This window comes from Diabrotica virgifera, chromosome 9 (assembly GCF_917563875.1).
Source record: "Diabrotica virgifera virgifera chromosome 9, PGI_DIABVI_V3a".
In the NCBI taxonomy this organism is placed as follows: domain Eukaryota; kingdom Metazoa; phylum Arthropoda; class Insecta; order Coleoptera; family Chrysomelidae; genus Diabrotica; species Diabrotica virgifera.
The window spans coordinates 174,360,783-174,386,862 of NC_065451.1; the positions used below are offsets into that span (position 1 = coordinate 174,360,783).

Consider the following 26,080-nt stretch of genomic DNA (forward strand, 5'->3'; position numbering starts at 1 on the left):
ACAAGTGAGCCATGTCCGAGGTTATTTTAGCCGACAGAGAAAGTGAAAAAGAACGCGTATATTGAAAACGCTGTAAAACGTTTTGTAGTTTATCAATTTTATCGCTGTAAAGCAAATTCTTTTTTTTTTAAGTATGTATTAATGTAAGATGTAAATTAACTTAAGATTTAGTAACAATAAATGCCTTAAATTTGTTAATGCATAAATAGTGAAAATATACTTGAAATAATCAAAATTTTGTAAAGATACATTCAAAAAGTACAAAATTCTGCATAATTCTGGGACTAATGTTTAATAATCTTAAAATAGATAGTAAGATACAGAATCACTTTGGTTTAGCTGCCTATGCATTGCTGGCAGTTGTTTGAATACAAAAGTGGGAAATGACGCATATTACATGATTCTGGCGATTGTTGAGTATGTATGGGCGGTTGTACATAAGTAATAGTTTCTGAATATTGTACTTCGTAAAGAAAATGTATTGGTAATCAGCAATTTCAAAAGTGCTTTGTAATATAAAATTTTAAATTTTCGAATTTCTTTCGACCATATTGGATCCGCCATTTTGTTTAAAAAAAAAGTAATGTTAGATTTGTAATCAGCGACCTTAAACTACTAAATTTGACAAAACAATTTGTTATTAATATTTTCAATTTCTTTCCGCCATGTTGGATCCGCCATGTTGGATCCGCCATTTTGTTTTTCAGAATAAATAATCAGTCAGATTCGTAATCAGCAATGCTAAAAATTTTTAAGTACGAAAGTAATTCCGAATTTTATAAACAATATACGCTTTTAAAGGTTCATGACCACGTTTTCGGCATTTGGAGCCACTGTGCGCGTCGGAGTCTACAGTGGCCGGTGAGCATACTGACCACCATGGAGCATTTTCTACGATCTAGTTAATCTAGTAAAAGCAGTTGGGCTGTAAGACTTTTGGGTGGCCTGACACTATGTGGAGCCTGGCCTGTCTCAAACCTCCACAACTGTCCCAGGAGTCCTGGATCCTCCGCAGAAGAAGCTCCCTGACACTACCCCGACCAGCTCTGAAGGGCAACCCAATCACAGGTTCGGGTCCCACAGGAAGAGAGGATGAGCCCCGTCTTGCCAGGGCGTCAGCCCGTTCGTTTCATTCCACACCTGTGTGTCCCGTGTCCCGGTACCCATACCAACCTAACCCTGTTGGTCAGAGCAACATCATCCAGTGCTCTCTTGTACTTAAGAACCAGCTTAGAGCTGATCTTGGGCGCTTCCAAGGCCCTTAGCGCTGCCAGGCTATAGAATAGAATAGAAATATGCGTCATGAAAAATTTAACAATTTTATAGACAAAACTTACAAATTCATAAATAAGAACAATAACAAATACCTAATACAATTTACTAAAATGATATAAATCGTCTATATAAATAAAATATAATGAAGAGAAACAAAAAACAGTAACAATCTATTGCAAAATTAAAAAAAATGCAATTGCATAATCTACCTTAAGAAATTTAAGAAGTTAAGTTAAGCTGCTGCATATGACACTCAAATTTTGAGTGTCATATGCAGCAGCTTAGCATATGACACTCAAAATTTGAGTGTCATATGCAGCAGCTTAACTTAACTTATTAAATTTCTTAAGGTAGATTTTGCAATTTTTTTTTCAATTTTACAATAAATTGTTACTGTTTTTTGTTTCTCTTCAGTATATTTTATTTATATAGACGATTTATATCATTTTAGTAAATTGTATTAGTTATTTGTTATTGTTCTTATTAATATTAATATTAATATAGATTAAGATTACACTTATAAATAAGAATACTGTACTTTCTTAGTTATTGGTTAAGAAACTCTGCTGTTGAATAATTATGGTCTTTCAGATAAATAGGCTTTAGTCATTTTACGGAACTTGGGGAAAGATGTTGCAGATTTAAGTTGTAGAGGGAGATGGTTGTAAAGTTTTTTGCAGAATATAATATAGATTTCTTTACTAACTCACTGGACGGGATCGGTAAATATATGTCAACGGTAGAATTTCTGGTGGAATAGTCATGTCTAGGTCTTGCTGGAAAGACATGTAGGTGTTTACGAATTAAGCAAACAGTTTCTAAAATATATAAAGAAGGTATTGTTAGAATCCTGTGATCTTTGAAGTAGCTTCTGCAATGTGTTGTTCTTCTGAGGCCAAACAGATATCTTATTGCTCTTTTTTGTAATTTAAAAATAACATCAGATTGGGCAGCCGTACCAGAACCCCAAAAGGGAGACCATATCAAAGATGTAACTCGAACAAAGAAAAATATGTTACATATTTTGGAAGAGGCTAAATTCATTTCCTTCGAAACAGATCTTATTGCAAAGCAAGCTGAGGATAGTTTCTTGCTTAACACATCAATATGAAGGGGCCATTCAAGGTTGCTATCTAAAAAAATACCAAGAAACTTTACAGAATCAACGATACTGATCTGGCTGTTATGAAGAGGTAAGGGTTGAAGAGCTCCTTTATAGGATAATGCTACTGTTTTATCTACGTTAAAAGAGAGTAAATTTGAATCGGACCAGGATTTTATTGTGAGTAGATCAGAAGTTATAGTAGCATGAAGAGTTACGATATTTGAGTTGCTCCAAGTGATACTAGTATCATCAGCAAAAAGAAAAACTTTTTCCTCGATTTTTAAGCTAGTGATGTGATGTCATTAATAAAGATAAGGAAAAGTAGAGGACCTAATACTGAACCTTGTGGTACACCACATACAACATTTTTGAGACTAGAGTCTGTATCATTTGCTCTAACCAGTTGTTTCCTATTATCCAAGTAAGATTGAAACCAGTTCGAAGAAATACCTCGAATTCCATAGAAATCTAGTTTTTTTTTATCAAAATGTCGTGATTCACACAATCAAAAGCTTTGGCATAATCACAAAAAACAGTGGCAGTGTGCAGATTATTGTTTAATGCTTGATAAATCTTATGTAGTACAGAAAACATGGCATCTGTGGTACATTTATTATTTAAAAAGTCGAACTGATTTTGTGATAAAATATTGTTATCAACGAGAAAGAACACAAGTCGGGCTTTTATGAGTTTCTCAATAATTTTGGAGAGTACCGGTAGTAATGCAATAAATCTATAATTGCAGGCATTTGATTTTTCACCACCCTTATGAAGAGGAATAATGATGTCCGTCTTTAGGCACTCTGGAAATTTACCTTTCTCAAAAGAATCATTAATTAGAGAGATGAGGACTCTCAACACACTGTCTGGGAATTTGAGAAAATTTTTATGGATAGTCCATCGGTACTACTGGAGTATTTGCTTTTGGTACTATTGATTGTTTGGATCAGTTCAGATTTATCAACCGGTCTTATAAAGAATGTATTCGAGACCTTTCCTGAATTAGGGAGATAGGAAATGGGATCTTGTTGTGACACAATAGTTGATGTTATATTTTTACTCACATTAACAAAGTATTCATTTAGATTTTCTAGGTCTGGAATGGAAAATGTTTGAACTGTGTGAGTTTTATTACGAAGATCGTTTATTATGGACCAAGTTTCTTTTGCAACACTTTTAGAGCTTCTCAGACGATTTTGATAGTACAATGTATTCATTTAGATTTTCTGGGTCTGGAAGGGAAAATGTTTGAACTGTGTGAGTTTTATTACGAAGATCGTTTATTATGGACCAAGTTTCTTTTGCAACACTTTTAGAGCTTCTCAGACGATTTTGATAGTACAATTTTTAGCTGATTTTATGTTTTAAATAGATTGCCCTGTACTTGGTGATATATTCAGTAACAGAGACGTTGGTAGTAAATTTCTTGCTGTACAGTAATGGACGCATATTTTTTACTGTCAGAGCAGTATTTGTCTTTTCGTCTCTTTTGTATTCTAGAGGCTCACTTTCACGGTGAATTTTTAAATGATCTTTATTTTGTACTTTTTTTAGCACATATGTAAATCGGTAGAAATATTAAATGAAGCCTACGAAGTAGTTCAATTAAGTTATAATCAACAGCGACTCCTTGTATCGACCACTTATAGAAGCATCATATGCCAAAAATTAGACAAATGGAAGGTGGCTCAGGTGGGGACAAAAGATCGGAAAGTGTAAGTTTCAAATTTTAAATTCATGATTTTCAGATATTTAGCTCTTTTCTATATGATTAAGTGGAAAAATTAATATGAGTGCAGAACACAATAATATTATAGCACTTTTTCTGTTATTGTAGTAAGTTTAAATGAAACGGTTCGAATTTATACAGGGTGTCCCGAAAAGATTGGTCATGAGTTATACCACACATCCTGGGTCAAAAATAGTTCGATTGAACCTAACTTACCTTAGTACAAATGTGCTCATAAAAAAAGTTACAGCCCTTTGAAGTTACAAAATGAAAATCGATTTTTTTCAATATATCGAAAACTATTGGAGATTTTTTATTGAAAATGGACGTGTATGATTCTTATGGCAGGAACATCTTAAAACAAAATTATAGTGAAATTTGTCCACCCCATAAAAGTTTTATGGGGCTTTTGTTCCCCCCCCCCCAAACTTTTGTGTACGTTCCAATTAATTCATTATTGCGGTACCATTAATTAAACACAACGTTTTTAAAACTTTTTGCCTCAGTATTTTTTCGATAAGCCAATTTTTATCGAGATGCGGCTTCTTTTTTAATATGTTTACATAAACATTTTATGGGGTTTTTGTTCCTTTAAACCCCCCAAATGTTCGTGTACGTTCCAATTAAACTATTATTGTGGTACCATTAGTTAAACACAGTGTTTTTAAAACTTTTTTGCCTCTTAGTCCTTTTTTGATAAGTCACCTTTTATCGAGATGTGACTTCTTTTTCAAAATATACCTAAAAATGTAAATTAAATAAATTTTCAGATTTATTATCAGGTCTCTATAATCGTACTTAACTATATACAAATATGTGGTGGATTCGACAAATATTCAAAATATCTCGATAAACACTGGCTTATAGAAAAAGTACTTAGAGGCAAAAAAGTTTTAGAAACATTGTGTTTAACTAATGGTGTTACAATAATAATTTAATTGGAACGTACACAAAAGTTTGGGGTTTTTAAGGGAACAAAACCTCCATAAAATTTTTATGGGTTGCACAAATTTCACTTAAATTTTTTTTAAGATGTTGCCATAAGAATGCCACATGTTTATTTTCAATAAACATTTTTTAAGAGTTTTCGATATATGAAAAAAAAAATTGATTTTCATTTTGTAACTTCAAAGGGCTGTAACTTTTTTTGTGTGCACTATTGTATATAGGTAAGTGAGGTTCAATCAACCTATTTTTGACCCCAAAATCTGTGGTATAATTTATGACCAATCTTTTCGGGACACCCTGTATAAGACTATTTATTTAGAAGTTTACAACTCGGAATTATCTTGTTAACTAACTCTACTGACAACAGCGTTCCTATTTTATATTAAAATACGTTATTCCAGAACAATCGACGCCCATCTCTATTCATCGCACTCTGGATTCTGTCCACTTCTCGATTATGGAAAATTATCCAGAATCTAGGCTCCGCCTACCAGTCAGCCGAGTTGCAACCGTTATTTTTGAGGTCGGTCAAAAGTAACTTTTTCGTTACATTATACTATTTATACAAGGTGTGTTACAAGAAGCAGGACGGTCCAGGGTTGTTTCGTTTTAAACATTTTGTTTTAATCAACTGTTTTAAACATTGGTGTAGGTTTGAAACAGTTTTTATTTAAACCAGTTTAAAACACTTAAATTAAACATGCGTTTTTTTCTTTTTCTTATTAATATAATAAATAAAGATGAAAAAAAATCTCAAATACATTATACAAATTTTTTAACATTATCTATTTATTAATAATGGGAACACAACAAAAATTGGAAAACTTTTAACATTTTGCATTCAAGAATTAATAAATTTTTCAAACTGTTTCAGTATCATAGTAATCTTGTAATGTAAGTCATCAATCTGATATCTGATCAGTTACGTCATCACTCATGAAATTAAGCACTCTAAAAATTTAAACCAATTTAGCAGCTTTGACATTGCCTAGCTAGCCGATTACGTAGTTTGGAATGGACTAAGCCATATGTTGAGAAGAGTCTTTCTGTGTTGGTTGACAATGCAATAGCTGTTGAGCAAGTTCCAGTCCAGTAGTATTGACATTTTTCATAGAACGCCATCATGCCAATGTTATTCCATTCATTAGATGTTTAGAAAACATATATGGTTTAAAGGGTACACACTTTGCCTGGTAATTATGTAATAGTAATTGGCAATTCTTCTGGATGATAAGTTCTACATGTTGCGTGCCAGTTTCTATTTTTTCTTGACTGAGTTTCTTTCCACTAAAGCGAGGGTCAAGCAAATTTGCCAAAAAATGAGCTGGAGTCGAAAGCCGTTATTTTTCTATTTCCATACGCTCATTGACTTTATTCGTATCATTTACCAAAAATTCGTCATTTGCATGTTCAGTCTTGAATGCTTCAAGAAGTTACAACCATATCTCTGTAGCCTCTCCTATAGTGCAAGTATTTGTTTGGACTTTGTCCAAACAAACTGCAATATAATTGATGGATTCGACCGTTACTTGATGGAAGTTCATTTTATCTAACAATAAAACACTGAAAACGTTTGTTTTCTATACTTCCACAAAATTTATTATAACTAAGTGACTACAGCTGTTTTGGCGGAGTGCCTTTCTCAAGTGATATAGTTTACAATGTGTTTGCCTTTTTAAGTCTTCAACTGAAGAGGTTGAGGAGTGGGGAGCTGTTTGTCTCGAGTTGGTCATTCAGAATTATATCTGTATTTTTCAGTTTATTAATTTCCATAGATTCTAAAAAAGATAGCCTAAGGCCTTTATTTTGAATATGTAGAATTTGAAACTCTTCATTGAAAGAAGAGAAACAATAGAAAAACAGACACTTCTACATACGCACTTCACCTTCTAGATCATAATCATTCTTTCAATGAAGAGTTTCAAATTCTACATATTCAAAATAAAGGCCTTAAGCCATCTTTTTTAGAATCTATGGAAATTAATAAACTGAAAAATACAGATATAATTCTGAATGACCAACTCGAGACAAACAGCTCCCCACTCCTCAACCTCTTCAGTTGAAGACTTAAAAAGGCAAACACATTGTAAACTATATCACTTGAGAAAGGCACTCCGCCGAAACAGCTGTAGTCACTTAGTTATAATAAATTTTGTGGAAGTATAGAAAACAAACGTTTTCAGTGTTTTATTGTTAGATAAACTGCAATATACTTTAATTTTTTTAATAGTCTAGTCCAGCTTTTATAACTTTACATCATTTTACATTTTGTACATTTAGCAGTCACTGATTTTTTATTATCTTTAACAACATCAAAATATGACCAAATGGGATCTTTCTTTCTTCCCTTAGATGATATTTTTCGAAAAAGCACTAAACACCACAAAATATGCGAACTTGCAATGCGAATTTATAAATAGTAAATAGTCTGGGGTTCTAGCTAGGGCCAATAGCTCCTAATGGCAATTGGCAATTGGTTTTCTTATCCATTTTTTACTAGATCAAACATGTTTAATTCATATTATGTTTAAGAACGTATGATTTAAACGTATTTTTTTTAACCTCTCAATTTATTTACAATCTGTAAAACAAGTTACAATGACTAAATGTTGTGACCACTAGTGTAGGTGACTTGGAGAAAATAATCCTAGAATCACTTTCTTTACAAATATTTTACATAGCTATAACATTGTTTGTCCCTGGGATTTAAACGTATGATTTGAAAGTTTTATTTGTTTAAAACATGAAATTTAAAAACGCAAAAAACACGTTTAAAACAAAAAAAAACATGTGTTTATAACTTAAAGCACGTTTGGTTTCAGCGAGATGGTGCTACACCTCATTACGGTCGGAACGTTCGTAATTATTTAGATGAACGTTGGATTGGACGAAGGGGTCCGATCTAATGGCCTGTAATGTAACCAGATTTAATTCTGCTTGAATTTTTTATTTTTTTTTATTTTTATAAATTTCTTGAGAGGTTATTCAAAATATCGGGTTTACGAAACAAAATCGCAAAATTTAGATGATTTGCGTCAGAGAATAATAATTTATGTAGCTAACCAAACATCTGCAGAATACTTAAACAACTCCATCGATTCTGTTTACCATTGATTAGCTTATTGCCAAGAAGTAAACGGTGCACAATTTGAGCATTTACTCCAATGAAGTTATTGCGGCAATCGTGAGAGACAATAGTCCGTTCTTTAACGGTAAAATATTGCAAAATCTCTAAATTTTAAAGAACCGCTTGGATTGACATGAAATTTGGCATATACATAGCTAACAAGTCAAAGAAAAAAAGTGATATTGTGCCGATATGTGCTTTTGCCCTGGGGGTGGTTTTCACCCCCTCTTGGGGGTGAAAAAATATTCGTCCAAAGAAAGTCAGGAAATGGATAAACTGGCTAATTTTAAGTAACTTTTGTTCTATAGAGTTTTTTCACTAAGTCAATACTTTTCGCGTTATTTGGCAGTGAATATGTTCATTTTTTCAACAAAATAACCACGCTTTTAGACGATTTTTCGCAAATACCTCAAATAGTAAGTATTTTGTCGAAAAAACATTCTTAGCAAAAATATAGCCTGTAGATTTAAAAAAAAATGGTGTATATATCACGTCTCTACACCTAGTAGAAGCAGAGTTATAGCTAATGAAAAATAGGTTCATATTCGTCAAATTCCAAATGGAATACTTTAACGTGAAATAACCAAAAATGAAGCACATTTCGGGGAAAACTCATTACAACTTATTTAAAGTGTTTAAAAAAAGCTTCATTTTTGTTTTATAAAAAAATTTCTAGCATCAAAATTAAACAAGTTACGCTCAAAATAAAGTTAGTCGCTTTTGGTTTTGGTAAAAAAATCGAGAAAATCACCCCCTAATTAGTATCTTAAATGAACTTAATCGTTACGACTTCACAAGTTTCTTGACTCGTGTATATGTTGTTTATATGATCTGTAAGTTTCATCGGTTCAAAGTCCTTATTATTGAAAGGACTGTAGTTAAAAGGGGTTGAACGAGTCACTGATCACGAATGTATGCAAATTTAGAAACACCAAATCTTAATCAATTTTTGTCTAACAGAAAAACAAAAAAATACATGAAATTCAGAAAAGCAAATCTGACTTTTTTTTGTTTTTCGAGATTTTTGGTATCTCTAACAATTTTTAAATTATTTTGAAAAAAAGCATATTTTTCAAAATTTAAATTTTTAAAAATTTTATTTTGAAACCAATTTTTTTTAAAAATTAGCACTTTGAATCGATGAAACTTACATATCATATAAACACAACATAAGTAAAATAATTTGTGGAGCGGTAACGATTAATTTCATTTAAATTGCTAATTAGGGGGTGGTCTTCCCGATTTTTTTTTTTCAAAAACAAAAAGGGACCAACTTTATTGTGAGCGTAACTAGCTTAAATTTAATGCTAGAAACTTTTTGTAAAAACAGAAATAAAGCTTTTTCTAAACACTTTAAAAAAGTTATAATAGGTTTTCCCCAAAAAGTGCTTAATTTTTTGGATATTTCACGTCGAAATATTCTATTTGAAATTTGGTGAATATGAATCTATTTTTCATTGGCTATAACTCTGGTTCTACGAGATCCAGAGATCTAACGCGTACACCATTTTTTTACTTTTTTATAAGCTATATTTTTGCTAAGAACGTTTTTTCGACAAAATACTTACTTTTTGAGTTATTTGCGAAAAACCATCTAAAAATGTGGTTATTTTGTTGAAAAATGAACATATTCACTCGCAAATAACTCGAAAAGTGTTGACTTGGCGAAAAAGCTCTATAGAACAAAAGTTACTTAAAATTAGTCAGTTTATTCATTTCCGGACTTATTTTGGACATATATTTTTTCACCCCCAAGAGGGGATGAAAGTCACCCCCAGGGCAAAAGCACACATCGGCACAATATCACTTTTTTTCTTTGACATTACAGCTGTGTGTATGCCAAATTTCATGTCAATCCAAGCGGTTCTTTAAAATTTAGAGCAAAAACCGTGAAAGAATGGACTACAAGGGGACTCGCCTAAAACAATATATAGTATTTTTACTACAAAAACGTTATTACGTAGGTCAAAATTTTTGACGTAAGAGAACTGTCAAAACATTAGAATGTGACTTTTCATTATTGCCATGATTATTATAAACATGGCCATAATGAAAAGTCACATTCTAATGTTTTGACAGTTCTCTTACGTCAAAAATTTTGACCTACGTAATAATTTGTAGTAAAAATACTATACATAGTATTTTTATTTTTCAAAATGAAACTATCGTTTAAACTAAAATACCTTCAATTTAGTTGTTGTTTTTTCCGCTTTTGGGTAAATTATTTTCTTTATTAAATACGTAAACGAAAGTGTACTATTTTTGTCGTAAGTTTTTGTGCTACATTCATTTGGTAGTCACTTCTTAAAATAAACGTAGGTTCTGTATTTGTTTTTCATTTGTATTTAATTTTTTTTTATTTGTATGGTAAAGTGCATCGAGAATATGTTGTTTTGCCATCGTCTGTTTCAAAATTTGACCACCAATCAGTTAAAGATTGCAATTTAGCTTCATTGGGCTCATGATTTTAACATATTAAATATACAAGTTCGAAAATAAATTCTTCCTGTGTCTGCCACTCAAAATTTAAAATATTCAGACTCCTAAACAGTACATCTTAATACTTAATTTATGAGTTAAGTGTACTACTTATTATGGCATCAAATTCATATACAGGTAAACTCTACCGACAAAGGAAGATAGTAGATTCGTCAGATAATTTTAAGACAATTTAGTTCAATTCACCTAGTCCGAAAATGCTTCCTAAGGGAGCTAGAGCTCTCTGAAAATGGCGTCTTGGAATTAGTTTTTCTTAAATACCTTCAGAACGCTTTAATTTAGAAAAACAAAAATCTGTACGTATATTTATCTTCCATAGATAAATCGATTCCATCCATTGGGAATTTCTAGTATCGATCATAGGCGTCCGTTTTGGATAGGGCAACGCTTATTTTATCACATAACTTTTTTGTCTTTGACTTTTAAGCATTTTTGACAATCGAATATTAAATTGGAAGGTATTCTAGTACCAAAAGATACTCCTACTTTAAGTCGGTAGGACACAAGGTTTTCTAGAAAAATCGATTTGAAAACTTTTTGTTTTTTGAATTAAAAAAAAAATGAAAAATTCTGTAAAAAAACGGTGTATTTTACCAACTTAAAGAAAGATTAACTTTTAGTACTAGAATACCTCATAACTTAATAATCTCGAGTCAAAAATACTTAAAAATTAAAGACAAAAAGTTATGCGATAAAGTAACCGTTGACCTACCCAAAACGGACGCATATGACCCGTACTAGAAATTCGCAATTAATGAAATCGATTTATCTCAGAAATATAAATAAACGTACGAGTTTTCAGATTTCTAAATAGTTTTTTTTAATTTTTTTTTTAATTCAAAAAATGAAAAATTTTCAAATTGATTTTTCTAGAAAACCGTGTATTATATCGTCTTAAACCAAGAGTACCTTTTAGTTGTAAAATACCTCACAATTTAATAACCCAGAGTCAAAAATGCTTAAAAATGAAAGATAAAAAAATTAAGCGATAAAATAACTGTTGCCATACCCAAAACGGACGCCTATGACCAGTACTAGAAATTCGCAAGGCATGAAATCGATTTATCTCTGGAAGATAAATATGTGTACCAATTTTTGATTTTCTCAATAGAAGCGATCTGGAGTTATTTAAGAAAAACTAATTACAAGACGCCATTTTCAAAGAGCTCTAGCTCCCTTAAGAAGCATTTTCGGACTAGGTGAATTGAGTTAAAATATCTTAAAATTATCTGAGGAATCTCCTGTCTTCGTTTGTCGGTAGAGTTTCTGGACACCCTGTATACGTACAAAAATAATGAATAGAAATTTTTTAGGCTAGGCAGTTTTGGAGGTATCATATATCAACATAGTGAAAAACCTTCCGACACATGTTTGTATTGTACTAGGCCTGGATTAAGAATGTGGATATCAGATGTTGATGGAAATGTTCAAAAAACGTTATTATTTAAGGTAAATATTTATTTATTGATAGAGTAATATAATTTTGTTGAATATTAATAGGAAATGAATATAATGCTAGTATTAATAGTATGATTAGCTATGTTGTACAATAGAGAGAGGAAGTTCTCCAAAGAATGGAAAGCGGGACTTATAATAAATATACCAAAAAAGGATGACAAAAGATATGAAAACTGTAAAAAAATACATTTCTGAATACCATAAATAAATTAATAGCAATAATTATAAACAACCGACTGACAAACCCTGAAGAACCGGTGTTAAGGAAGGAACAAGAAAAATGGAAGGAACAAGAGGGCGTCAGTAATCTTCTGAACAGTCGCAGGAATTCAACTGTCTGCTATTCATATGCTTTGTGGACTTCAAGGGAGCCTTTGAAACGCTCGCACATCTGGCCATATGGAAAACACTAAAGGAAATGGGGATACCAGAAAAAAATATCAAAGAACTGTATAGTGATATAGAAAGCCACGTACTACACAACGGCATAACATCTGAGCCAATAACTAGACTAAACGGAGTAAAACGGGGCTTGTATCCCCCCTACTATTTGACATTATCTGGACTCCGTATTAATAAAGATAAACTAGATAGAGGAGTTTACTGGGGATTAACAAACAGACTGAAAGATCTAGATTATGCTGATGATATTATATGCCTCTTAGCACATAGAAAAGAGGACAAGCAACTAAACATAAACAGATTATAAGAAGAATCAAAGAAGGTTTGTCATCATTTAAAAACTAGGTATCATTTTGACTACCCAAAGTTAGGGTTTTACAAGTAAGGAATTATCAAAAAAGATTGGTTTTGGAAATGTGTCACATTAACAAAAAAAAAGCAATAAATTACAAAGCAGACACAGAACAGTTAAGTAATAAAGTAAGTGAAAAAATAGTATATTATCAAAGTGAGTGAGAAGTATTTATTTCTTTCGCTAAGCGCTGTCGACAAAATTTGTCATCATCGGAGCTAATGGTCAATAGAAAAAAAGTACCACTACTGAAGGCTATATGCGTGAGCATCTTAATATCTAGCTGTATTACAATATACAGTTATGTATGCTTGTGATTTTGTCCTCCATACAACCCCCAAAGAGAAAAACGGCCACACACGGTGGATGTATGACCCAACCATTACGGCCTAGGAGAGATAGCTGTTTAGTCAGCTATCTCTCCTAATTTTTAAGAGTCGTCAGATTAACATTCTTCTTCCCTGCTACCCCTGTTAGCTACCACAAACGGACATTTTCGTACAGGAAGTTGTTGGGCGTCTCATCGAAACGAAGCTATTCACGAATATTCAGCTTGATAGTAATTAGTTTTACATCAGGTAATTTTACTCCAACTTTTGAACGTAGGACCAGGATAACGTACCACGCAATTTAACAAAAAGAAAACCCAGTTAGTAATAAATTTTTGAGAATCGTCAAATCAACATATTCCACCCCTGCTACCCCTGTTAGCTATCACAAACAAAAATTTTTGTGAGGACAAAAGTTGGGCGACTTGTCAAAATGAAGGTACTCAAGAAAAGTTAGCTTGTTAGTAATAAATCGTGAAAATGGGACTGGAATCTCGGACTAACACTTTGATATAAGTACTATTTTTTCACTTCCTTTATTCATTCAAGTGTGTACAAATTTATCAGTCTTTCAACTAGCTAAGTAATATCTACTGTAATTTTCTAAATATCTTAAATTAATCGTTTTCAATAATTTCAATCAAACGATTGAAAAAAACTTCAAATTTTTATTTAAAAATATAAGTTTCATTTCAATTAACTGTGGCAATTCCATATAAACACAATATATAACTTGACATGAAACTTAAAAATAATTACAGTGCGGGTCATACAGGGTGATTGATTAGTGCAGTAAAGCTCAATAGATCCGCTATAGTAATATATAGCAATAAAAGTTAATAACAAAAATTATAGCCACATTACAAAATTAGTTAGAATGTTACAGGTTGTTCGATAACACAGTGGCAGACCAAACTTATGTTTTTTTAAATGGAACACCCTATATTTTATATTCGAATTCTTGTTAACTTCTCCATCACAAAAATATAAAGGTTTGTTATGTTATACAGGGTATTTACAAAGTTATAACCAATTCTGTATGAAAATCGTAACAAGTTCAACTCCCTGTATAAATAAAAATAAGCACAACAGCAATGGTTTATTAATGCCATATTTTTTTATTTATTTTCAAAATTTTCAAGAATGATTGACATTGCCAATTTTATTTATATTAAATACAGGGTGAGTCAAAACGCAAGTACATTATTTTCTCATTAATGTTAAATGAAACACCCTGTATTTTATATCACCATTGAAAAGTACCATTACCGTACTTTAATTTTTATATAACATTCCCTGTGTCCAAATTTATTAGTTTTCGAGATATTTTCATTTTCAGAGCAAATTATTTTAGGTGTCTAAATTTTAAGTAAGCCATGACTGAATTGACAATTGACGATTACTGATTATCAATCTGGTAATCAATGTAACAGTTTAGCAAATAAAGAAATAAAAATAATTTATTAGTAATACATTTTACAAAAAAAAAACACAATCACAACATGCAACATTTTTGAAACAATTAAAAACTACTTTTTTATGTAAATGTAACAAATAAAGAAAGAAAAAAATTTTACAAAAGAAAAAACACAAACACAAAATACAACATTTTGTGAAGACAACTAAACACTACTTTTGTATGTAAATGTAGCAATGTAACAAATAAAGAACGAAAAATAATTTATCAGTAATACATTTTGCAAAATAAAACATGTTTGAAAAAATTAGAAGCTACTTTTAATAAAATATTTTTAATATTTAATTACATAAGGTGTTCAAACTTACCTCCTAAAACACATTTATTCACGCCTAAAATTGATCATTGAATGAGCCACTTACTCTACGAAGCATATGTAAATTAACACATCGAAATACACTTTGTATTCTATTTTTCATCTCATGGAGGTATTTTATAAACTTCATTATTAACATAACCCCAAAAAAATCAGTCCAGTTTATTAAATTCTGGTGATTTGGGTGGCCACGCTACTGGTCCATTGAAAAATGAAAATATCTCGAAAACTAATAAATTTAGACATAGGGAATGTTATCCAAAAATTAAAGTACGGTAATGGTACTTTTTAATGGTGATATAAAATACAAGGTGTTGCATTTAAAATTACTGAGAAAGTAATGTACTTGCGTTTTGACTCACCCTGTATTTGATATAAAGAAAATTAGCAATATCAATCATTCTTGAAAATTTTGATAATACGTAAAAAAATATGGCATTAATAAACCATTGCTGTTGTGCTTATTTTTATTTATACAGGGAGTTAAAATTATTACGATTTTCATATAAAATTGGTTATAACTTTGTAAATACCCTGTATAACATAACAAACCTTTATATTTTTGTGATGGAGAAGTTAACAGGATTTCGAATTTAAAATAAAATATAGGGTGTTATATTTAAAAAAAACATAAGTTTGGTCTGCCACTGTGTTTTCGAACACCCTGTAACATTCTAACTAATTTTGTAACGTGAACCTCAAAGGTGGCTAAAATTTTTGTTATTAACTTTTATTGCTATCTATTACTATAGCGGATCTATTAAGCTTTACCCCACTAATCAATAATCCTGTATACAGGGTGTCCAGAAACTCTACCGACATACGAAGACAGGAGATTCCTCAGATAATTTTAAGACAATTTAACCCAATTCACCTAGTTCGAAAATGCTTCTGAAGGGAGCTAGAGCTCTTTGAAGATGGCGTCATGAAATTAGTTTTTTTTAAATACCTCCAGAAGGCTTCTATTTAGAAAAACGAAAATTGGTATGCATATCTACTTTTCAGAGATGAATCGATTCCATTGACTGCAAATTTCTAGTACCGGTCATAGGCGTCCGTTTTGGGTAGAGCAACGGGTATTTTATCGTATAACTTTTTTGTCCTTAACTTTTATGCATTTTTGACACCGGATTATTAAATTGTGAGGTATTCTAGTACTAAAAGGTACTCTTGCTTTAAGTCGGTAGGATGCACCGTTTTCTAGAAAAATCGATTTGAAAGTTTTTCGTTTTTGGAATTTGAAAAAAAATTGAAACAACTTTTCAACAAAAAACGAAGTATTTTACCAACATAAAGTAAGAGTAACTTTTAGTACTCGAATACCTCATAATTTAATAATCTAGTGTCAAAAATGCTCGAAAATTCAAGACAAAAACATTATGCTATAAAATAACTGTTGACCTACCCAAAACGGACGCCTATGACCAGTACTAGAAATTCGCAATTAATGAAATCGATTTATCTCTGGAATATAAATAAATGTACCAGTTTTCGTCTTTCTAAACAGTTTTTTTTTGAATTTTTTTTTGTAATTCAGAAAGTGAAAAATTTTCAAATCGATTTTTCTAGAAAACGGTGTGTCCTACCGATTTAAAACAAGAGTACGTTTTAGTACCAGAATACTTCACAATCTAATAATCCAGTGTCAGAAATGCATAAAAGTTAAAGATAAAAAAGTTATGCGATAAAATAACCGTTGCTCTACCCAAAACGGACGCCTATGATCGGTACTAGAAATTTGCAATGTATGGATTAGATTTATATCTTGAAGATAAATACGCGTACCAATTTTTGTTTTTCTAAATAGAAGCGTTCTGGAGGTATTTAAGAAAAACTAATTACAAGACGCCATCTTCAAAGAGCTCTAGCTCCCTTAAGAAGCATTTTCGGACTAAGTGAATTGGGTTAAATTATCTTAAATTTACCTGAGGAATCTCCCGTCTTCGTTTGTCGGTAGAGTTTCTGGACACCCTGTATAATGGGACATAATAACGATAAACAAGAGTGTATAAATAATTTTGAGGTAATTTTTAGATGACATCAATTCTATCTAAAAGTTTGTGCTCTACTTTTTTGCGTATTTCTTAACTCTTGTTATTTTTTGTGATCTTTTGATGGGTCTAGCTACGGTGTAAACATTATATCATGTTTTACAGAGGCGTGCGGTCCATGGAAGCGAGGGAAGCACCGCTTCCCTATACTTCGATATAAGAAAATATATTATTAATTAATATTTAATTATCAACAAATATTCCCTAATCTAAATAATATATTATGTAGACAATAGGATCGAAAATATTAAACATTTATCGCATAAAAGAACTCAAATAATAATATACACACAATTTAACGTATCTTATACCAAGGGCCGTGCCTGTATGGAAGCTCTTTTCAAAATCAGCGCAGTTGATCCATTGAAAATGTTGGCCGGCGTAGTCAGGGTTTAATGACCGCACTGACAAGTCATCTTGAGTTCGCGCGAATTTTCTTACAGTGGAAGCGATTTGCTGTTCGCCTTACGCCAGCATTTACTTATAAGTCAGTCGAAATTCGTAGGTATACGAGGCGACGTTTTTTTAAATTGTAAATTTTGTGCTGTCGTTTATCTTTTTTTGCAATGGAAGGAGCGAGTGAACCGTCCTGTGGATTTATGAATAATATAGAAATCTGTGTTTGTATTTGTATTGTGTGTAGTTTATTAAAAAAAGGATTTTCAAGTCGAAGTTATCAAGAGAAAGTGGACATTATTAAGTCTGGTAGGTCAAAGGAGCCCATTAATTTGGAGACAAAAGTGGAAAAATCGGCAAAGAAATTTACCAGACATTTCCATGTGGGTTTTTATGAAAAATATGAATGGTTAACTGGCTGCAAAATTGTATCAAAATTATTTTGTTGGCCCTGTATTCTTTTTAATACAAGCGAAAAAACACATTGGAACTCGGTCGGCATTACAGATTTAAATAATTTTCATAAAAGTGTAAAGCGACATGTAAATAGTAAGTGCCATTTAAGTGCTATAATTAAAGAAAAAACATTCGGGGCATATCGCATTGAACAAAGTTTGGACAATCATTTAAAAATAAGCCATAGACTTCACAATGAAAGCGTTAAGAAAAATAGGGATGTGTTAAAACGGTTGATTGATGTAACTTGTTTCTTGGGAGAACATGAATTAAGTTTCAGAGGTCATAATAAAACAAGTGAATCGGCCAATCGAGGAAATTATATAGACCTTGTAATTTTTTTGGCAAAATATGATGAAACCCTAAAAAATAATTTTATCAATTCCACAGTTTTCCGAGGTACCTCAAACAGAATCAAAACGACTTAATTAAATGTACTGCTGACGTTGTAATGGATCATATTAAAAATGAGATAAAAAAAGCTCCATTTGTTTCAATTGCACTAGATGAAACAACAGATGTAACTAATTTTTGTCAGTTATCCATTGTTGTGCAATATGTGGTTGATGGTATTCCTCAAGAGAGATTTTTAGAATTCGTGAACATAACTGGCGATCGGACTGCAGAGGCTATGTTTCAAATTGTGATTGATGAATTGTGATGTCACTTGACATTGTGATGTCATTTGACGAAGTCAAATGACATTGGATTTTGTATAAGACAAATAGATGAGTTTCGAAATACACTAATTAAAAAACGAGAGCAGTTCAAAAATATTTGGGAGAAAACTGTAACTATGGGGTTAGAACCTGAAAGTAAAAGAATAAAGATTGCTAATGTCGGCGATAGAGAGACCTCCTATCGACGATTATACATCGACATTTTTGACAATATCATACAACAAATGAATTCTCGATTTCAAAATTTTAACGAATTAAAATTTGTAGAATTATGTAATTTTAATATATCCAATTATAACTCATCAAAATTTCCCACAGAGGCATTTAATTCCCTACGATTAAATTATGGAAATTTTTTTGATGTCCCAGCTTTGAACTCTCAGTTAAGTGTCGTTTATGAAACAAGTGACATTAGTGAAAAAGAAATTCCCAGGAATCTGTTAAATTTTTTAAACACTACTGGTTTAAATAAGTCCCTGTGTGAATTGGTCAAATTGTGTGAATTAGTACTAACTATCCCAGCCACAAGTGCATCAGTTGAACGCAGTTTTTCAGTGTTAAAACGCATTAAAAGTTTTATGCGAAATTCAACCAGCGAAGACGGACTTTCCAAGTTAGCCCTATTATCTATTGAAAAAGAATGCATTAGACAATTGTCAGAAAATCCAAAATTTTACGACGATGTTATAGACAAATTTGCACTGGTTGATAGGAGAATAGACCTCAAATATAATTAAGTGTTAAAAGGTGCGTGTTGTGGAAGTGCCTCGGAATATAATAACAATTTTAAATGGAACTCTTCTTTTTAAGTTTAAAGAAACCAAGCCCGGAGTCGAGGTCCGAGCAAGCAATACAGATCGATAAGTCACTAGAAACAGCGGGAAAAGAGCGCCTCACGCTGGCCTGCATTGATCTGGGTATAGTCTGGGCTGATTATCGGAGAATATGCCATTTTTGGGAAAAGTTATTTACCAGCAATTTTATTGCTGGAATCGAATTATAAGATCCTATTTATTAATAATATAGGTATGCAAAGTCCTCAGATAATGTGCTACTTTTTTTATAAACAAAATGGCGCCCGAAAATCGTGTTTTTTTCAATTATTGCTCTATAACTCCGAAGATTTTAACTTTACAACAAAAACACCCAAATAAAAATTCACCGTGATTAAATTCTGCATAGAGACGTGTTTTTCCCGATCTGCTGCGACGAAAATTTTCCTCGGAAAATGCGGGTTTTCCCAACAAAATCTTTAACTTTCAAACAAAGTTTTAGATAAGTAATAATTATTTACCAATAATTAAATAATTTGGTGACTTAAAAGCCTTCTTGGTTTAAATTATAGTTCCAGAAGCTGGTGAAAATTAAACGAATATTTTAGCAACAATTAAATTGTTAATTAATAATTTACAGTCGCAATAATAACCAAAATAATTATGATACACTGATCAAACTTTGAAATCTTATAAATATGAGATGCCTATTTAACATTTTGTCGACAAAATATAATTTTTTTATTTTTTTGCATAATCTTTAAATGTTAAAAAAAATAGTTATAAACAAATTAACGTTTCTCAGAAAGTTTTTATTATATTATAATTTTAAGAAATAGCTAAAATTCGCATTTCAAATATCTTGAAAATGAATGCCTTAAAACTTTTTTGCAACCATTTGCAAAAAAGTTATGAAACAGCAAAGTTAACATACGATTACTACGGTATTTATAATTTTTTTTAATTCTTTCAAAGCGTAGAAGTGAGTTTAAAGTACAAGCTAATTATTTATAAAAAAATATCGATTATCAGTTTAATGGTTATATTTTAATTAAAGATTATAAATATATTTTTTTGTAATTTACACGCGCGAAAGTAGAATAATACAGTACCGTAGCTACCCGCCCACATACACAACTCGCGTGAGCGTGTCAGTCGCTTCGAGTGAACATTTTATCTCCGGCTCTGTATCAAGCCTACTTTCGCGCTAAAAATTACAAAAAAAAGTATTTTTAATCTTTGATTAAAATATAACCATTGCACTAATTTTTGACATTCTTTGTGAGTAATTAGATTGTACCATAGACTCACTTTTAAGCTTTTAAATAAAACAAATTATAAACGGAGAATTCGTATATTTACTTTGCTGTTTCATAACTTTTTTGCAAATGGTTGGAAAATTTTTTTAAAGCATTCATTTTCAAGACCTATGCAATACGCATTTAGTATTTTTTTAAATTAGAATATAATAAACAATTTCTGAGAAATGTTAATTTGTTTATAACAATTTTTTTTAAACATTTAAAGATTGTGCAAAAAAATGAAAAATTTATATTTTGTCGACAAAATATTAAAAAGGCATCACACCTTTATATTCTTTCTAAGCTTATCAATGTCTCATGATTATTTTGGTTGTTATTGCGACTGTAAATTGTTAATTTACAATTGAATTGTTGCTAAAATATTCGTTTCATTTTCACCGGCTTCTGAATTTATAATCTATAACAAGAAAGCTTTTATTTCACCAAGCTATATAATTATTGATAAATAATTACTGGCCCAAAAAATTTATTTGAAAATTCGATATTTTGTGGGGAAAACCCACATTTTCCGAGGAAAATTTTCGTCGGAGCAAATCGGGAAAAACATGTCTCTATGCAGGATTAAATTGGGGTGAATTTTTATTTGAGTATTTTTTGTGTAAAGTTAAAATCTTCGGAGTTATGGAGCAATAATTGAAAAAAATACGATTTGTCGGCGCCACTTTGTTTATAAAAAAAGTAGCACACTATATGCGGACTTTGCATACCTATATTAATAATATATAGGATCTTATAATTCGATTCCAGCAATAAAATTGCTGGTAAATAACCTTTCTTTGTACTTTACTAATTAGACCAGCGTATTATAACTATTTTTTTTTTTCAAAATTTAAAGATTATGCAAAAAAAAGAAAAATTTATATTTTGTCGATAAAATATTAAATAAGCATCTCATCTTTATAATCTTTATAAGTTTGATCAATGTATCATGATTATTTTGGTTATTATTGCGATCGTAATTTGTTAATTAACAATTGAATTGTTGCTAAAATATTCGTTTAATTTTCACCGGCTTCTGGAATTACAATATATACCAAGAAAGCTTTGATGTCACTAAGTTATTTAATTATTGATTAATAATTACTTACCTAAAACTTTATTAGAAAATTAGAGTTTTTGTTAGGAAAACCCGCATTTTCCGAGGAAAATTTTCGTCGGAGCAAATGGTGAAAAACATATCTCTATGCAGAATTTAATTGCGGTGAATTTTTATTAAGGTGTTTTTGTTGTAAAGTTAAAATCTTCGGAGTTATAGAGCAATAATTGAAAAAAATACGATTTGTCGGCGCCATTTTGTTTATAAAAAAAGTAGCACACTATCTGCGGACTTTGCATACCTATATTATTAATATATAGGATCTTATAATTCGATTCCAGCAATAAAATTGCTGGTAAATAACTTTTCCATGAATTTTGCTAATTAGCCCAGAGTAGTATGATTCCGTGTGTGAGTCCTTGTACCCAGGACTCCCACATGATAAGCAGTTTGCTGATAGAGAGCCCCTATAGCGCATCAGAGTGCTATCGGTGGGGGGGAGTGGATAGTCTGGAGCATTGGGGCGGGATGGAGTGACGGCCGCTTCTAGGAGTAAATCCTCCTCTCCCCAATGAATTGTATCACCCGAATGTCTTTCTCAAGGGGCGTGCAAGTCTCTCAGTCTGGGTTAAACACTATTGCTTGCTTGCTTGCTTCGTTCTACAGGTAATTTTTTATAGTTTTTGTTTTTAATCCATATAAGTTAATTACCTATTAAGTAGGTACATATTTATCACATAGTATATATTTTGATCTCGACCCCCGTAAGAAAATAATTTTATACTCTTACTGAATCGCTTCTCTTCCAAAAATGTCATCGCACGCCACTGATGTTTTAACAATTTTAGGAACTGCTAACAAAGGAATGCCCAGAAGTGCCGCTCATAAATCCAATATCATTAAACCTAAAACGATTAAAGCCACAGAAGGAATCTTCTTTTGGAGTCCTGCTACCATTCAATGAAAAACTTTTAGTTACTCACAACAACGACATTGTATACATATTAGATCCCAAAGAAATGACCATTATAGCTACAGTTAGTCATTTAAGAGGGTAAGATATAATATAACATTACGAAAAATTTTTATTTCGTTTACGTATCTAATATTTTGTAGCGTTCTACATGTTGCCACGCACAGAGATGAAATTTTCATTTTAGAAGAAGATAGGAGCCTAGTTAGGATATCATTTAGGCCGGAAACGATGGGTATGTATGAATTAATTTTGATTTTAGTGAATATTTTACTCCACAGAGCATCTATTTCTTCTCTAAACTTCATAAGGGTAAGAACAGAACAAGTAGGTCGAGGTGGAGGTGTAGGTCGCGGTGGATGCTACTAGTTAAGTCGCGGTCGATGTCGACAGCACATAGCAAGGAGGTCACCTGCGCTGTCAGTCGAGCTAGAACCACTTTTAAGTCAAGTAGTTTAATGAAATTTGAATGACATATTTTAAAAATTTATTGAATTTAATTACTTTAGAAATTCAAAAATAAACTGAATACAAAAAAGGGTTATATAAAAAGTATCAACTAAGATAGCGCAGGTAATCACAACTTATAAATAAATAAATAAATAAATAAATACTTTATTTTCTTTTAGACAGACAGTCTGTATAGAATTAGTCAAAAGTAATACATTAAGTAAATATAATAATAATAATAATATGTAAGCACTACGAGCCTAGTAGGCCCATGGCTTGATGTACTATTCCTTTCCACTCCCTTTTGTCAGTCGCTTTTCTTTCCCAGTTCCTTACGTTAATTCTTCTCATATCTTCTCTAACTCCATTACTCCATCGTGACCTCGGTCTTCCTCTTCGTCTTTTCCCTGCCAATGCACTAGATAGTACCATTCTGGGAATTCTAGATGGAATCATCCTCTGCACATGGCCCAACCATCTAAGTATTTGCGCCTTAATTACTGCTAGTATGTTAGGATCTTGATAGAGCTCAGTTAGTTCCTTATTTGTTCTTCTTACCCATTGTCCATTGTTTTTCCCACCGAAGATTTTGCGCAGTATTTTCCTCTCCCAAACTAATAACAACTCTTGATGTTTTTTTATTGTGACCCATGTTTCAGAAGCATACGTTACTATCGGCCTTATTACTGTCTGGTAAGTTCTTAGTTTTGCTCTTCGTGATATATTTTTACTTCTTAACAACCCATTAAGAGCAAATATAGCGCGGTTGCCCGACATAATTCTCTTTTGTATTTCTTCACAGTTAGGATCTCTTGTGAAGACAGTTCCTAAGTACTCAAATCTCTCAACTTCTTCGAATTTATACTGTGTTCCCTTCGCTGTTGTCATTGTTATGTATTGCCCCCGAACGAATTGCTTATTTGTCCATTCCATATACTTTGTTTTTGCTTCATTTATATACAATCCTGTGGTTGCTGCCCTCTCCTCGAGTTTCATGACTGTTTCTATAAGTTCTATTTTGCTCCTAGCCAAGATTACCAAATCATCTGCGAATGCCAAGCACTGATGTTTTTTGTCGTAGATCAGACCTGTTCTATTAATGTTTGCTTCCTGTATAACCTTTTCTAGTAATATGCTAAACATTATAGACGATAATGGATCACCCTGCCGCACTCCTTGTTTGACCTCAAAGCTTTCTGTTATAGTATTGTTTATCTTGACTTTATTCATTGTTCTTTGGAGAGTTAATTTTATAATTCTAATAAGCTTTGGAGAAACGTCCATGTCTTGCAATGCTGTGAATAACTCGCTTCTTTTCACTCGATCGAAAGCCTGTTTAAAGTCGATGAAAAGAACCATGGTGTCTTTATTATATTCGTAACTTTCAGCCTGTATTTCTCGTAGTGTGAAGACCTGATCCACAGTACTTCTGCCTTTTCTGAACCCACTTTGATATTCTCCTATGCTTTTATCAACCTTCGTTGTTAATCTGTTTTTAATATGCATAGCCAATATTTTATACGTTATGTTTAGCAGCGCTATGCCTCGATAATTCTGACAATCAGCCATATTTCCTTTTTTGTGAATAGGACACAGTATTGCTTCTGTCCATTCCTCAGGTAGTATTTCTTGTTCCCATATATTATTAATTAGTTTATGGATTTTCTCTACTAACTGATTTCCTCCAAATTTAATCATTTCAGCCGTTATGCCGTCGCTTCCTGGGCTTTTGTTCATTTTTAATTTATCGATGATATTCTGAATTTCGCTTATAGTCGGAGCCTGCTCTTCATCCTGTTGATTGTGTATTTCATTTACTAGATCCTCTGTTTCCTCGTTATTATCGTCTGTCTTTTCAGGTCCATTTAGAAGCTCATCAAAGTACTGCTTCCAGCGTTCTAATATCTCTGGTTCACCCATAATCATTTCTCCATTTTTGTCTTTATAATGTACAGTTTTCGGTCGGAGCACACTACTTCGCTCCCAAGGTCAAAAAACCCTCTTAATTACATACTAGTTCACTCCGAAAACCATAACCTAGTTCGCTCCCATGGTTAATCGGATTAAGTATTTATCTTCTAAGTTCTAGGAAAATTAATATCGGAAAAATTGGTACTGTGACTTTTGTATTTTATATAGAAATAATATTTTTATAAAATATTGGTTGTTACATATTTATATAAATACATAATATGAGACAGTGCAATTAGATTATTTAGATTTAGCTCAATAAATGACCGTTTTAAAGTGTAATTTTACTCGTTACGACGGATTTGCTTGAAAATCTAGATTCAAGTTCTAAATTAACCCTCCACTTCAAAGTTGTACTTGTGCCGTTGGTTGCTTTTACTTGAGGGGTGAAAGCTACCCCTTCTCATGGGTGAGAAAACGTACATTTGAAATAAGTCCAGAAATTGATAAATTGACTAATTCTAAGGAATTTGTATTCTAGAGAGTTTTTTTAACTGAGGTAATATTTTTCGAGTTATTTGCGAGTAAAAATGTTTATTTTTCGACAAAATACACGTTTTCGGGCGTTTTTCTCAAATAATTGAAAAAAAGTATTTTGTTGAAAAACGAATATGCTTAGCAAAAATACAACTTTTTAATTTCGCTGTGTATCAACTTCAATGGTTTTTCACACAAATCGTCCATTGCCTTCCGCTTAACACCATTACTGAATTTTTGCCGGTTTAACGCTGTTTTTCATAAACTTTCATGGGTGTGGTTATCAATATATTCAACTATACTGTTACAAATATATAAAGTTTTAACAAATGCTTTGCAACTTCTTTCTTCACACTGCCAACGTTATTAGCAAGTATTTTATGGAAGTTATACTTGTAATTGTCAATAAATGACATAGACTTGCCCTTTTCGCTTAACATTTCACTAATTTCAGATTTCTCTATCATGAACTAAAGAC

At 31.8% G+C, this 26,080-nt stretch overlaps 1 protein-coding gene across 1 annotated transcript in view; it reads left to right on the forward strand.

Annotated features, from left to right (window-relative positions):
- The window catches only part of LOC126891949 (WD repeat-containing protein CG11141), a 108,444-nt gene that overhangs the window by 40,992 nt on the left and 41,372 nt on the right, over positions 1 to 26,080 (forward strand). Inside the window, exons 3-6 of the mRNA XM_050661296.1 lie at positions 3,935 to 4,095; positions 11,997 to 12,132; positions 22,580 to 22,785; positions 22,848 to 22,939. Of these exons, the coding sequence (XP_050517253.1) occupies positions 3,935 to 4,095; positions 11,997 to 12,132; positions 22,580 to 22,785; positions 22,848 to 22,939 (595 nt within the window). The remainder of the gene's footprint in view (positions 1 to 3,934; positions 4,096 to 11,996; positions 12,133 to 22,579; positions 22,786 to 22,847; positions 22,940 to 26,080) is intronic.